Raw genomic sequence first — 13,937 nt, forward strand, 5'->3', positions numbered from 1 at the left:
TAGAGTGCATGCAATATCAGTCATCAAATTAAAAGACTTCATCCTGCCCAACCTGAGTTGAAGCCTGTGCGCTGATATTCTCCAGTGATTATTCTCGAATTAAAAGCACTCTCTTTATCTGTCATCTTTTCCTTCATTATTCAAGTAAAAGTTTAGGGGGGTCTTATACAACAAAACAAATTTTTGTTATGGTTATTGAACAATTTGATGTATATTTAAACTGCTTTGATTCAAATAGATTAAGGTACACATAACCTCCAAATCCTAATTTTCCCCATTAATTCTTATCTATTTTCCTCCATATTGCTTTACTTTTCTTATTAAACTGTACATTGCATGTTTTTATTCCGAACGTCTACATACATTTTCTTTGATGACTGTCTAGTTACTGAGACCATGCAAGATGAAGTAAGGTTATATTAATTGAAAGTCTTGTACTTCTGAGGGAACTCCGGTTTAGGCAATATGGATACTAGTCATAGCTCTCAAGAAGGTGATGACAGCCTCTAACATCGACTTGCAGGCTGGTTTCTTGCAGTCTCCAATTTTGTGGTATTCAAAAATCATGAAGACCTCTCTCTGGAGAATTTACATGATGTGGTATGTCTGTGTGTCACACTATGTGCAGTACCAAAAGGAAAGACTTGTGAGGGAGTTCTTGGGCTCCTAACGATCCAAAGCACTTTGTGCACCAAAAGATTTACAGCCCAATGGAGAGCCTGACAACAGCACTACACAGTGATTTGACGTAACTGTGCTTCAACCAACCTGTTTCAGTTTTGAAGGGCACTGGACATATGATTCATGACCTTAAGGGAAGAGGGGTCACAATGGCACAATGAATGGTAAATTATAAAATGGACACCCGGGAGGTCATGCAGAAGTTTAGAAAGCCACTCTCTAATCCTCGAAATTCCAGTAACCGCATCGTGCATAGTAAATCAGGTCTACCTTGGTCAGCCTCTGCTTTGAAATAGGGTAATGTATGTAATTCCACTACCAGGGTAAGATGGGAAAGTGACTACTGACTTTAATATGTGCCGTAGCAGATCTTCTACAAATTCATTGACAGGAGGGCTCATCCTACGTCTTAAGTCAGGTTCACCTGCTGATCCTAGTACCACCCGTGTACTAATTATGGCGGCAGAGGTAATGAATCCATGGGTAAATAAGCTGCTGAATGAGTAATTGACATCCACAATAGCCCCGATAGATTAGAAACAGGGTAAAATTCTTCCATTGTTGGAGAAGCCTCTGCCGAAACGAATTTGCCAAGTGATTATAGGCCCATTTCTCTGCTACCTGCAGTCTCTAAGTGTTTGAAGAAATGAGTTAATAGGCAACTCTCCTGTTATCTGCAGACTAACAGTTTCCTTCATTCTAGTCAGTTGGGCTTTAGAAGGAATTTAAGTACTTAGACGGTCCTGCTTGAGGTAGCAGAACAAATCAAAGGCACTGTGGATGCCAGGGTAAGGCTGTGTTGATTTTGTTAGATCTGTCAGCTGCCTTTGAAACAGTTCCCTACTCCTTCCTGTTGCATTGCCTCTCTAGAAGCGGTGTGAAGAGTCTGGCCTTAACTGGCTGATCTCCTTCTTAGACAACATAGAGCAGGAGGTTTGGCCTCCTTAGTTTGCCTCTGGCAATAGGGCGATCTCAGTTGTGTTCCTGCAGGGCTCTGCCCTCAGCCCAACTTTATTTAATGTCTATCTTACCCTGCTTGCTTTGGTAGTTGAGCGTGTGGAGTCAAGATTGTATCATATGGAAATGATGCTCAGATTCTCTTCTACTTTAAGGATGGGTAGGATCTGGTTTTTCCAACTATATTAAATCATGCCTAACTGCTGTGTTTGACTGGTCACATCAGAAGCAACTTGTAGTGGGCAGGCTGAGCAGCTAGATGCAGAGGAGTAAAGGAACATATGTACAACCTGCGGATACTACACAACTGATGTGTAATACCGACAAAAATGAAATGCCCTTTTTTGGCACTACAGCACCTAGCAGCTGGTCAGTATGTTGGCCAGCTGTGTTCCACCTGCGTCTTTCATGGAGCTAGCCAAGAATTTGGGAGTTAAGTTTGACAAATGTTTATCTTTCCAACCTCAGACCTGTCCTGTGATTGGAATATGTTTTGGTATCCCGCGGGCTTTGAAAACGTTTTGCTTCTTTCTGTCCTTTCTGGCCAGGAAAACAGTTATCCAGGCTTTGATAACTTCTCACCTGGATTATTTTAATGCTTTATATCTTGATCTTCTACAGTGAGCCATTCACAGACTTCTAATGGTGCAAAACACCGCTGCATGAATTCTATAGAATGTGACTCAGAGAAGTAAGATTTCTAGGCATCGTTCTTCCTTGTACTGGTTACCACTAACAAAGATAATTTTGTTTGAAACACTGGTGATGATTTTTTGTGCCTTGCACAATATTGGTTCACGTTACCTTGCCTCACGTATTCACGTCTACAATTCTGCCAGGAGTCTCCGGTCTTTGCATTTTGCTTTTGCTAGTGTGCCAACAGTGAGGATGACCAAGATTAGCGAGTGCTCTTTTTCCTTTCTAGGTCAGTCTGCATGGATTTCTCTCCCTCTGCACCTAAGGCAGGAGAGGTTGGAACTTGCTTTTAGGAAAGGACTAAAAACTTGACTATTCACTCTGCAATACTCTACTTGCTGCTTGACTAGCGCCAGGACACTCCCGGGAGCATCTGTGCTCTTTAGAAATCTGTCTTCATCATCATCAAGTTCCTCTTAGTTTTGTGCTATATTTGGAAGGTCTGAGATTAAAGGGGTAGAATAAAGGGCATTTTGAAAAGCAATTATTTTAAAATACCGAATATTAGGTCCAAATTGATACTATAATAACACTAAGAAATATAAGATAAAATGTTGCTTTTTTTAAAGTAACTGTTTTAAGTAAAAGTCACGGGCAACAATGACTACCATAGACTTCAAGGTATGATTGTTTTAAGTCTATGGACAACTGTGTACTAGTCAGAACAATTTGTTGCTATTCGTCTTTTTAGTTTGACTCGGGCAAATGATTGTCAGAATTGGAAATGGGCGAGTATGGATTGATGTTGAGGTTTGACCTTCGGGTAAAGCATGGCGTAGTATCCCAACCCTATCCAGCAGTGGTCATATCAATGTCACACCCTATTATCAGAGGCTGGCATTTTCAAAATCTTCAGTCATTTGTAGCCACATATACAAAGCGTTAACTCACCTAAAATTGAATTGTGACTCTGTACCAATTTGGTGTTTGGAAAGAGCATAGTGTGGGCATCTCTTCTAAATACAGAATTTTTGTGTGATGCATCAATATTTTGCAACCCTAACCTAGTCGCAAAACATTAAAAAGCAACCAATTCCTGAGTAGCTATGATAATTCTATCCGCAAAAGGGAAGGGATCTCTTTGGAACTCCTTCCACTTTGTGAATGTAAAAACAAACATTTTATCGGAGGAGGATGGAATCCCTGGCAAATCCGCCAAAACAAAAGTAAACTTTTTTTAACACATCACCATTTTTAAATTAAAATGGGCAGCATTAAAATAAAATCTTTACCTTATTTAAAAGCAATCACATGCATGGTGGCCTGCTGACCCTAACATGCCACCATTCCTGTGAAGGCCACAAATCGGAATGAGTTGCAATTTGTGACCTATCTCATTTATATTCATGAGGTAGGCCAGGTGGAGACCCACAGTGAATGGGAATTTTTCAAACCAAAGTAAAAGGAACAAATGCTGAACATTGCAAACATTCACCCCCAGTCACAAAGATCTGGGTTTAATCCATTGTTATTTTGCTCCTCACGCCAAAATATAGATCGGTTTGCAAACTCAGACTGTATTCAGAAAAGGTCTGTGCACAATTTGCAACTGCTTTATGAGAATCCAATCTTAGTACAGCTGGCCCCTGGTTTCCTTTTGTTGTCCATGGCTTCTAAAGGAGAGTATGTACTCTCATTCTCACTCTCATTCTCAGTGTGATCCATGTCCCCCAAACTGCTATCTGCAACTTAATGGGTTATATTAATGGATACCTCCAAAGGTTTCCTAGTCTTGTGACTTGTCTTCAGTCCTTGTGAATATAAGGAGTAGCTTTGAGAGGAAATTAGCAACACATCTAAATGAGTTGAGCACCTGTCATAGGGCCTGCAGGACACAATTTCTATCCTTTCTTGGTCCCTTCAGCCTTTCAGTCTCTAGAAGGAGTACTGTTGAGCTAGGTGATATTGAGCATCAAGAGACAATTCTGTTTGTGGTGTTTGCTACATCTAAAACTGACAACTGCAATAGTTGTTGTGTATGTTGTTGTTGTATTGATTTTTGTTATTGTTATTATTGTCATTACATTATTGTATTATTTAATATTATGAAGAAGCTTAAGAAAATGAAGACTTTCCAAATAGGGCACCTGTTAAGAATATAGGAATTGATCTTAAGCACATCTAAACCATTTAAGTAAATCGGGGCACAAGGCACACTTTGCAGAGGCATAAAACGATCATCACTGGCTTCAACCCATTTCAACAAACGCAACCGTAAGTCATCTTGAATTTCTTATAATGAGTACCATTATGTTAGGGGGCAATTGCATTTTCTCTGTAGGCTACTTTCATAGATCAGTCTGTTCATATTCATCAATTCCACATGGATGGACTTTTAGAAATCAATTTGCTATCAACAATTCAGGGGGGGAAATTGAAAAAACGATGAAGGTTTGATACATTTAACAAAATGATGAGCTCACAAACAATAGTGAGATATAAACAAATGATATCTACTTAGATGAAAAACAAATACTTTCTTTTTCTCACCAGAAATATTCTATTGTACCTGCCAATGTGGATGGAGTGTTTCTCACCAAGAACCCTGAAGACCTTATGGCTGGAAAAGAGTGCAATCCAGTCCCCTATCTGATGGGCGTCAATAATGATGAATGTGGCTGGCTATTCCCAACTGTAAGTTTTCCCAATTACTATTTCAATATCTTTTACATGTAATAGACCAAAGAAATCATAACTTCAATTATCACCTTCCGTGCTCATGACGAGCTCAGCTCGTCATGAGTCACGTTGCCGCTGTGCTCATGACGAGCTTAGATCGTCATGACACGTGCGACGCTCACACGCGGGGCTAATTCCCCCGCTGGGCTGAGCGTTCTATTGAAACGGGCGTGGTCATGACGAGCTCAGCTCGTCATGAGCACAGCGCCACCATGCAGCGTGACAAGGCACCATGCGCTGCATGCGCCTCCCCCCCCCAGCAAAGTGGAGGAATTAGCCCCGCAGGGAAGGTGTTAAATTTATGCTTCTTTCTCTGTTGTAGTTAGTCCTCTACTTCAAAGATAATAGTGATAAATTCAAGCTATGGTGGGTGGGCCCCTCCTAGGTTAACAATATTTACTGCAAAGCCAGTCACAACCACTTGTTATGTGGAGCACATATCAAGAGTAAGGGAAATTAACTACTAATATTGATTGGCTCAAAGGTTGGTACTGCTTCTAGCACATAACCATGTCACACATGACACATTTTGTACTATCCTTCTAAGCAATGAGTAGTCTGTTGTAGAGCTGCTACTGGGAACCTAAACCAGGAGTGACAGACTAAATTCTGAGGAATGTTATAGGCTGTCCTGATCTCAACGTTCCAGTTAATTTGCTAATTCGAGGGATGTCTTTAAGAGTAGTGAAGCAAAATATATTTAAAAAAAATTTATACAACACATTTACAGATTTAGACACAGAAACCTGCACATGTACATTGCATATGTTAAATAATGTGACACAGCAATAGAGACAAGTTAAGTAAGAGAACCGTAAAAGTGCGCTTGAAAATTGTGGACCAAGAGAAATCACTACTAAATGGTTATAATGCTTAATGATAGGGTTTCCTTTAACAAGCTATGTATAAGATGATGTTTTATTATTCGTTTACTGATGAAAATAATGATGTAATAGTGTGGATTAGCATTTCTATTGCCTTTCAATGAAATGCATTATGAATAGAATATGGTGCAAAAATGTGATAAAAGTAGTTAGGAAGTTGAAATTTATGAATGTGATAGTAGAGACCATAACAAACATGGGAATTAAGAAACCATTTTAGTAAATTAAGAAAAACATTACATGTATGGATATTGAACAATCGTGGCAATAGGCTCTAGCTAACGTTAATCAATTTTGTGTAATAATACATCAGTATAGTATTACTATTTTCTCCTACTATGAAATGTTTGAATTAATGTATTGTACCTGATTCTATTAGGGTTTGCTTCATTGAAATATGACATATACATTTAAGGACTTTCAAACATGTTTTTTCCCCAGGTGCATTTTTCCTCAGTCAAGTACAATGGGCCTTTGCCTTTTTGAAAATGTTGCTTTATTTGTTCTGTACATGTAACTTCTTATGTTTTAAGGGCATTCATTTAGAGTTCTCTGTGAAATGGTCTGGTGGTAAAGTGAACTATAACCTGATGCCATAAACTGCAACACTATATACTTCACACCTTTACCAAACCCGCGAGGCCCCGAAAGCCAGTTCTTTCTCATGATCAGCATGTGAAAGTTTGTAGGAATAACAAAATGTATTTAGTAATTTTCATTTTATACAGTAACTAATCATGTGATGAACTCTCTCTCAAGGGGTAATACTCTGTCACCAAAAGCATCATAAAGACTATGAATGAAGAAGCCCCAAAGGAGGGGCTGCACTATAACTTTTTCTCTCTATGCAAGAACAACGCTATTATTTTTCTTTCTATGGGACAAATCAATGCATTCACTTTATTTTATTTTCCTTGCAGTAGGACTGAATGCTTTCCCTATGATTTTATAACCATCTTTGGTCTCCTAATTTGGACTGCCTTTTTATTGATACTGCTGCCTTGCGCAGTTGATCTGGAATCTTTCTTTGTCGAACTACTTGATATTGCCATGTTATATTGCCTTGTTTCCCCTTTTTTCCCGTGCTCATAGACTCGCCATTAGAGGACTTTAGCTTGATTCTATTGACCCCATAGCTGTAGAATCTTTAGATTCTGCTAGAGAATTAAACAATCGTTCTGCCTTTAATGGTGGAAGGAATCCGTAACCATAAATCTGATATCTGTTTGAAACCATCTTTTGAACTTGAACCTCTGACAAAATGCGTAGTCTTTTACTACATGCTGTAATAATCTTGACTTAAATGCTTAAGAGATTGCTTATTTATATTGGATTAGGAACATTAGTACAATTACCAAATAATCTAAATTGTCTGAGACTGCTATTAAGTCCTGATGCTCTTTCATTGAAACTGTGCAATATTTTTCCCTTTAGATCTAAATGCATTGTAGGGAGAATCAGCAAATCTTTTTGGAAGTTCTGGTTCTTTTATTTAGCGTAGCAGTAGCAAAGCTTCTTGTCTGCATAATTTTGGTTAGACTTAATTTCTTAAGGAGGTTGGGTTTTCCCATTGCAATATTGTATTTTTTATAGTATAATCCTGAGAATGGTGAATTTGAACCTGATCTCGAATTTGTGAGTTAGTCACAAATTATTGGTCCTCATTGGGTGGCTAATGTTGTGGTTTGGACGCCCCAATTCCCACTCCTCCTACCAGCGGAGAAAGATCCATCAGAGGATCATTCGCCTCTGTGGTAATTGTAATGCTGTTAACTGTAGAGGGCCCAGTACGGTTGGAGGAAAAAATTAAGGAACACTGAAATGTTAAATTATAAAACTGCTTTCGCAGGATCAAGAGCTTAGTGATTGCTTCTGGTCTCTTCAGTTTTACTTTGCCAAACATTTCCCACAATTAATGTTTCAGAAATCTGAATCTTTATTGTGGATCAGGTTAAAAAGAATTTGTTCTGATAGAGGACAATTAAAAGTATTCCCATGTTAACCCTTGCAGGATAAGACTTGACAGATATCACAGAGGAATAATTAATAAAGAAGTTTGGGCATGATTATGATGTCAGTCGGAGTTGCCTCTGACTGACATCTCTGTGGTTTCGGAACCGACTGACCTCAGGTTGGTGGCCTGAAACTGCAATTACGATGCGACCGCACATGGTGCGGTTAAAAAATCCCATTTACCTAAGGGAGCTTGTGCCTCGGTCAGAGACAGGCCGCAGCACAAGCTCCCATGGAGAAATGGGAGTTACTGTAACTCCATGAGTTTCCTGCCACACACTGCAGTAATTTACAGAGGGACACCATGGGTGCACCTCCCCCTCAGCCCACAAGCGTAGGCAACGGACAGAAGGGGCCCTGCTAGGGGCCCACAAATTCTGTCGGAAACCAACATCATAATCTTGATGGTGGAAACGCCGTCCGTAAGGGATTATGATTGGTTTCCGACAGGCCGAGGGGCTCCTTGAGCCTGTCGGAAGCCAGATGGATTGATCTGCTGGTTTAAACTATGGATGTCAGTTGAAAAGCCTCCAGCCAGCGGTTGGAGGCTTTCTGACCAACATCCAAATGAGGCCCTGTGTCCCCAGTTCACCATTTAGCTACCATTTCAAGCAACTGTACTAAGCAAGAAGTCACTGGGCCCGATTCACAAAACTAACTTAAGACAAAATCCTAAACTTACTACCATTTCCGTATTCACAGAAGGCACTTACTCATTTTGGTATTCACAGAAGTTAGGAGTCCTAACTTTAGGACTCCTAAATGCCTTCTGTGAATACCGAAAGCCCTAAAGTTAGGATTTTTCTTAATTTAGTAGTAGTAAAGTTAGGACTTCTAACTTTAGGACTCCTAAATGCCTTCTGTGAATACGGATAGTCTTAAAATTAGGATTTTTCTCAGTTTAGTAGTAGTAAAGTTGAGAAAAATCCTAATTTTAAGACGTTTGGTATTCACAGAAGGCATTTAAGAGTCCTAAAGTTAGGAGTCCTAACTTTACTACTACTAAATTGAGAAAAATCCTAATTTTAAGACTTTCGGTATTCACAGAAGGCATTTAGGAGTCAGAAAGTTAGGAGTCCTAACTTTACTACTACTAAATTGAGAAAAATCCTTATTTTAAGACTTTCGGTATTCACAGAAGGCATTTAGGAGTCCTAAAGTTAGAACTCCTAACTTATGTGAATACCGAAATGAGTAAGTGCCTTCTGTGAATACCAAAATGAGTAAGTGCCTTCTGTGAATACCAAAATGGTAGTAAGTTTAGGATTTTGTCTTAAGTTAGTTCTGTGAATCGGGCCCTCAATTAGTTATGTAAATGCTCCTGATATTTGTGTGCAACATTCAAGATTAAAGTAGGCTTTCGAGGGAGGAGCTACGCAAGCAACCAAGATGGCCGCATAAGCTCCCGGCTCCGTCGACCTCCGTCGCTGGCGGACTTATCCTGAACTTCATCCTGACCTCCCGCCAGACTCCCGTGTGTCTGAATCGTTGCTGAGCCCAGGGGGGCAATCCCGGAGTTTTTCTCGCCTTTATTGACGAAGTTACACCGTCTTTCATTTTTGGGCCTCCTCCAGTGTGTAAGCCGGGGCCTCGAGTACTGACCCAGCCGGGTTTCAGTTGAACAACATCGGCCGCGGGTGCCCGGCAGAGTCCGGTCTCATCGGAGTGGAACATATTCTTTATCCTGGTGGTGGTCCTTGGTCCCTGCGAATACTGTACGAACGGCGACGAGACGTGGTTGCCACGGTGGGTGGGGGGGCCAGGTCCAGGGACCCTGCTGCAGCCCTCGGGGTCCGCGGGTGGGGCCCCCGCTCTCGGCAGTGGTGTAACGGTTGCCAAGCCTGTGAGTCGCCAGTTGCCTCCGTCCAGTCCGCGCCTGTTGGTTCTCCCAGAGTAGCCGGCCTCCGGGGTTGAAGATCTGCTTTCTTATCGTTCACGCGGAGATGGATCGGACGGTGTGTGGACCGACCCTGGGGACCGTAATGGCCGCCATCGGGGCTCTTCGCCTGCAAATGGAGGCTGCTCTCCACAATTTGACTGCGCGCCTCGAGACTGTTTGCTTGAGACCGGACTCCAGCCTTGTGTCAGACCTGCAACATACGGTTACCCCCGCGAAGCTTGATCTACTTCGAGAGGAGAACCCCGAATATGTTCTGAAACTGGTGCCAGTTGTACCCGCACGATTACAGCGATACGTTACTGGAGCCCCTGAACACCTAGCAAGATCGGCGAAGTCATCGCCTGCACAGGACTTACTTCTTCCTTCTCTTCTGGAGTCCTCCACTAATATTTTTTGGATTGACTTTCGTGTATCCGATAGACTTCGAGACTTAACCCTTTTGACTCTTTCAGGCTATATTGATCTACCTTTTCAACAACGCTTTGACTCTTTTGCTACTATATTGGTTCTCCTGGATGGGGTTTGTGCAATGGATCGTAGGGGCCAGGGCTAAATTTGACTTGAATTCAGTACAGTGACTTTCTTTTGGCTCTGCTGGGTTGTATCTGTGGGGGTGCGGGCCAGATGAAATTCTTATTGTCTGGGTTTGGTGTGACTGCTGCGATCGAAAAGGGATTTGCTGCCTCTGTGGTATCGGGGGCTGGGCGGGACGGTCTTTTCTCTGTTGGTGGCTCCCCTATTGGTTTGCTTATTAGTCTGTTACAACTTGCTTAATACCACGGTAGGGGATGTCTGCTTTTGGCGGGGGGGAGGGGAGTCCGGGAGCCCGTATCGTCTTGTAATACATCTCCTCCTCCATCTTTTCCCTTCCTTGGGGTGTAGTTTAGGGGCGACAGGCACGCTGCTAGTGGGGTTAGGTCGTAGCCATCTGCAGGGGTGCAGGGTGGGGGGTTGAGTTTTTTTTTTTTCCTTTATTTTGTTCTATGACCTTTCTATTTCCTTTTCCCTTCTTCACAAGAGATGTGGCATATTCTCCTGATCTTTTTGCCCCTCATATCCGGGTGTCGAGTGTTCAATTTGCGTATCCTGTATTCTTGGTGGGCGGGCTCTGATAAGGTTTCTTATGGTTATCTGTATCGTATTGTTTTGCCTCAGCTCTAAGCTGGTATTGATGTTTTTCAGATGCCTATAATTGTAATGTATTTCCTCAATTCCTTCGCCCGTTCACCGCTGTAATATGTTCCACCAAATGACACCCGTTATGTAAATTTTTACTCTTGTGTTATAATCAATAAAAATATACATTAAAAAAAGTAGGCTTTCATACTTCTGAGGCTGATAAATTAGGTGGCATCAATTTAGTAAATAGTTACTGTAGAGTAATGAAGACATCAAAAAGGTAAGTAGAGATGTTTATTCTCCTGGTTCTCTGGCACCACCTCGCAGGCAGAGTCATCAACATTCTAAGGAAAGCTACACTACCGGGTTCTAAGGAGGGAGATACCAAAAGGGCAAAAGGCGGAGGGGGGAAAGGCGGGAGAGGGAAAGTTAGGATGGAAGGTACATGGCTAACTATAAAGTATATTACAACACATCTCCCTTGCAAGGGAAGAACAGAGAGAACAAAGTAGTTTACAATATTAAATCACAATGCAAGAATGAAAAGTATACCCAATCAAGAATAAATTACATTTCATAGTCAGTTTGCCAACAAGGTGGACGATGACTCCTGACATTTTTGGTTGGTCTGGCTATTGGAAGATTATATCTCCAGATTCTTTGGACTTGTTGCTGTCAGGAGTGTATACTTTGGGACAAATCGCCACATTGTCCATGCTCCAAGTGCTCCCATCTTCCAGTGGCACAGAGTTTTTGTTAACATGTTTAATTCCCAAAGGTTTGGAGAAAGAAGAAACCTTAGAATGACCCACATACGGTCTTTTGATTACCACCCACTGACCTATGTGCCATTCTCTGTTGCTTGTTCCCCATTTTTGATCATACTTGAATTTGTACACAGATTGGTGGTCAGCAATTTTGTCTGAAACTGCTGATCTGTCAACCCAAACAGGACATCCTCCATTAAGCTGGTTAGGAGTTAACTTATAACCTGTATTCCTCCCTTTCAGAGAAGTAAATGGAGAAACTCCAGAAACACTCTTGGGAGTAGTAGACCACAACATCTTTCTTATGGCTTCCCTGACAGACTCTTTGGAGATACAAGCCAATTGGGTGGTGTCTTTTATCATCCTATTGGCCCTTTTGACCAATCCATTGGCCTTGTGATAGTAGAGGGGAGATTTTACTTGAGTGATAGACAAAGTGTTCATAAATTGTTTCATATCTTCAGAAGTAAACTGAACTCCATTGTCGGTGTCAATGGTGTTGGGAATTCCTTCATTAAAAAATGTGTCCCTAAGGAATTCAATACGTGCCGAAGAAGTGACACATTTCAAGCAAATCCAGTGAGAATGATAATTGAGCAGTACAAACATGAATCTCTGATATGAATTAAGTAGATTGAGAGGACCAATAATGTCAAGTCCTAACTTGTCCCATGGTTTTGAAGGAAGAGGAATGGGAAGGAGGGGAGCTTTGCATGTGATTTTGGTCGTATCACTGGACCCACAGGCTACGCAATCCTTTACCACTTTTTCTGACAGAGTCCATGTTGGGGAACCAGTAATCATTCCTAATCTTGCTCTTGGTTAAACTTCTGCCAGGGTGACCCTCGTGAGCAATTCGAATAATACGTTCATACATGCCCTTGGGTGGTAAGACTCTATTGCAGCTATGTATGTTTTCACCAATAATAGATCATTCGTCTTTTACTATCCAAAAAGGCTTTAGATTCTCAGGGACATCTTTGAGGTTCTTGGGCCACCCTTTACTAATGAAGTCTTTGAGGGGAACAAAGGTGTCATTGTCTCGTGCACATTTCTCCCATTCGTCTTTACTGATTGCAGGAATGTCAATGGCAAGAATAGCACAATCTGAGGGTTCTGTATGGGCATCTTCCACATCAATAGGAAGTCTGGACAGGCAATATGCAACCAGGTTCTTTTCACCTGGTACAAAAATCATATTGTAATTAAAACCTTGTAAGCCCAACACCCATTTAGAGATGCGGGGAGTAGCCTTCTCTATAGATTTTGTGGAGAACTAGGGTAGGAGGGGTTTGTGATCAGTTCTGATATAGAATGGAATACCCCACAGAAAAAATGTAAATGATTAACTGCCCACAAACAGATGAGGGCCTCCTTCTCTATGTTGGAATAGTTACGCTCACGGACAATAAGGGTTCTATATGCAAAGGCTATAACTTTCTCTTCGCCATCAACACTTTGAGTGAGAGACGCCCCTAATCCTTTCATGCTGGCATCAGTATTTAAAAAGGTTTTAGCATTGGGATTGAACATGCTTAAGAGTGGATCTTCAGCGATGGCTTGTTTGATATGTGTGAATTCTCTTTGGCAATCAACATTCCATTCAAATGGGGTACCCTACTTTAACAAAGATCTAAGGGAATGTACACACTCAGCGAAATTCTTCACAAATTTGGACATATATTCAATTAAACCTACAAACAACTTAAGTTCCTCTTTGTTAGATGGTGCTGGAGCCAATCTGACTGCATCAACAATACTAGGCTTGGAACTTATACCTTCACTGGTAATAGTATGGCCAAGGTAAACCATAGATTGTACACCAATTTTGCATTTATTAATCTGTGAGGTAAATCCTGCTCTGCTTAGTTTCTTAAGAACCTCCTCAAGAACTCTATTATGCTCTTCCTTGGATTCGCCATACATAAGGATGTCGTCCTGGAAGCATAGAACTTTATCGATGCCCTGCAAAATATGCTGCGTGATACGCTGAAATACCAGCTACAGTGGATGCTATCCAAAAGGCATTCTGAAATACTGGTATGCACCAAATGGAGTTATGAAAGACGTGATAGCTTTAGAGTCAGGATGAAGCGCTGCCTGGTGGTATGCCGACGAAAGATCCAAAACACTGAAGTATTTCGCACCCTGGATTATGCTAAGCATCTCATTGATGTTGGATTGGTGATGTCTGTCTACCCAAATGTTTGCGTTTAGATCTCCTAAGTCGACACACAACCT

At 41.3% G+C, this 13,937-nt stretch overlaps 1 protein-coding gene across 2 annotated transcripts in view; it reads left to right on the forward strand.

Annotated features, from left to right (window-relative positions):
* Positions 1-13,937, forward strand: part of LOC144797774 (fatty acyl-CoA hydrolase precursor, medium chain-like) — a 420,050-nt gene that overhangs the window by 243,491 nt on the left and 162,622 nt on the right. For both annotated transcript variants that reach the window (XR_013603460.1, XM_078668535.1), the window contains exon 9: positions 4,828-4,968. Coding sequence is in view for 1 of the 2 variants with exons in the window: in XM_078668535.1 (XP_078524661.1) it covers positions 4,828-4,968 (141 nt within the window). In the remaining variant the exon portion in view is untranslated. The remainder of the gene's footprint in view (positions 1-4,827; positions 4,969-13,937) is intronic.

Source organism: Lissotriton helveticus, chromosome 12, assembly GCF_964261635.1.
Source record: "Lissotriton helveticus chromosome 12, aLisHel1.1, whole genome shotgun sequence".
Taxonomy (NCBI): Eukaryota; Metazoa; Chordata; class Amphibia; order Caudata; family Salamandridae; genus Lissotriton; species Lissotriton helveticus.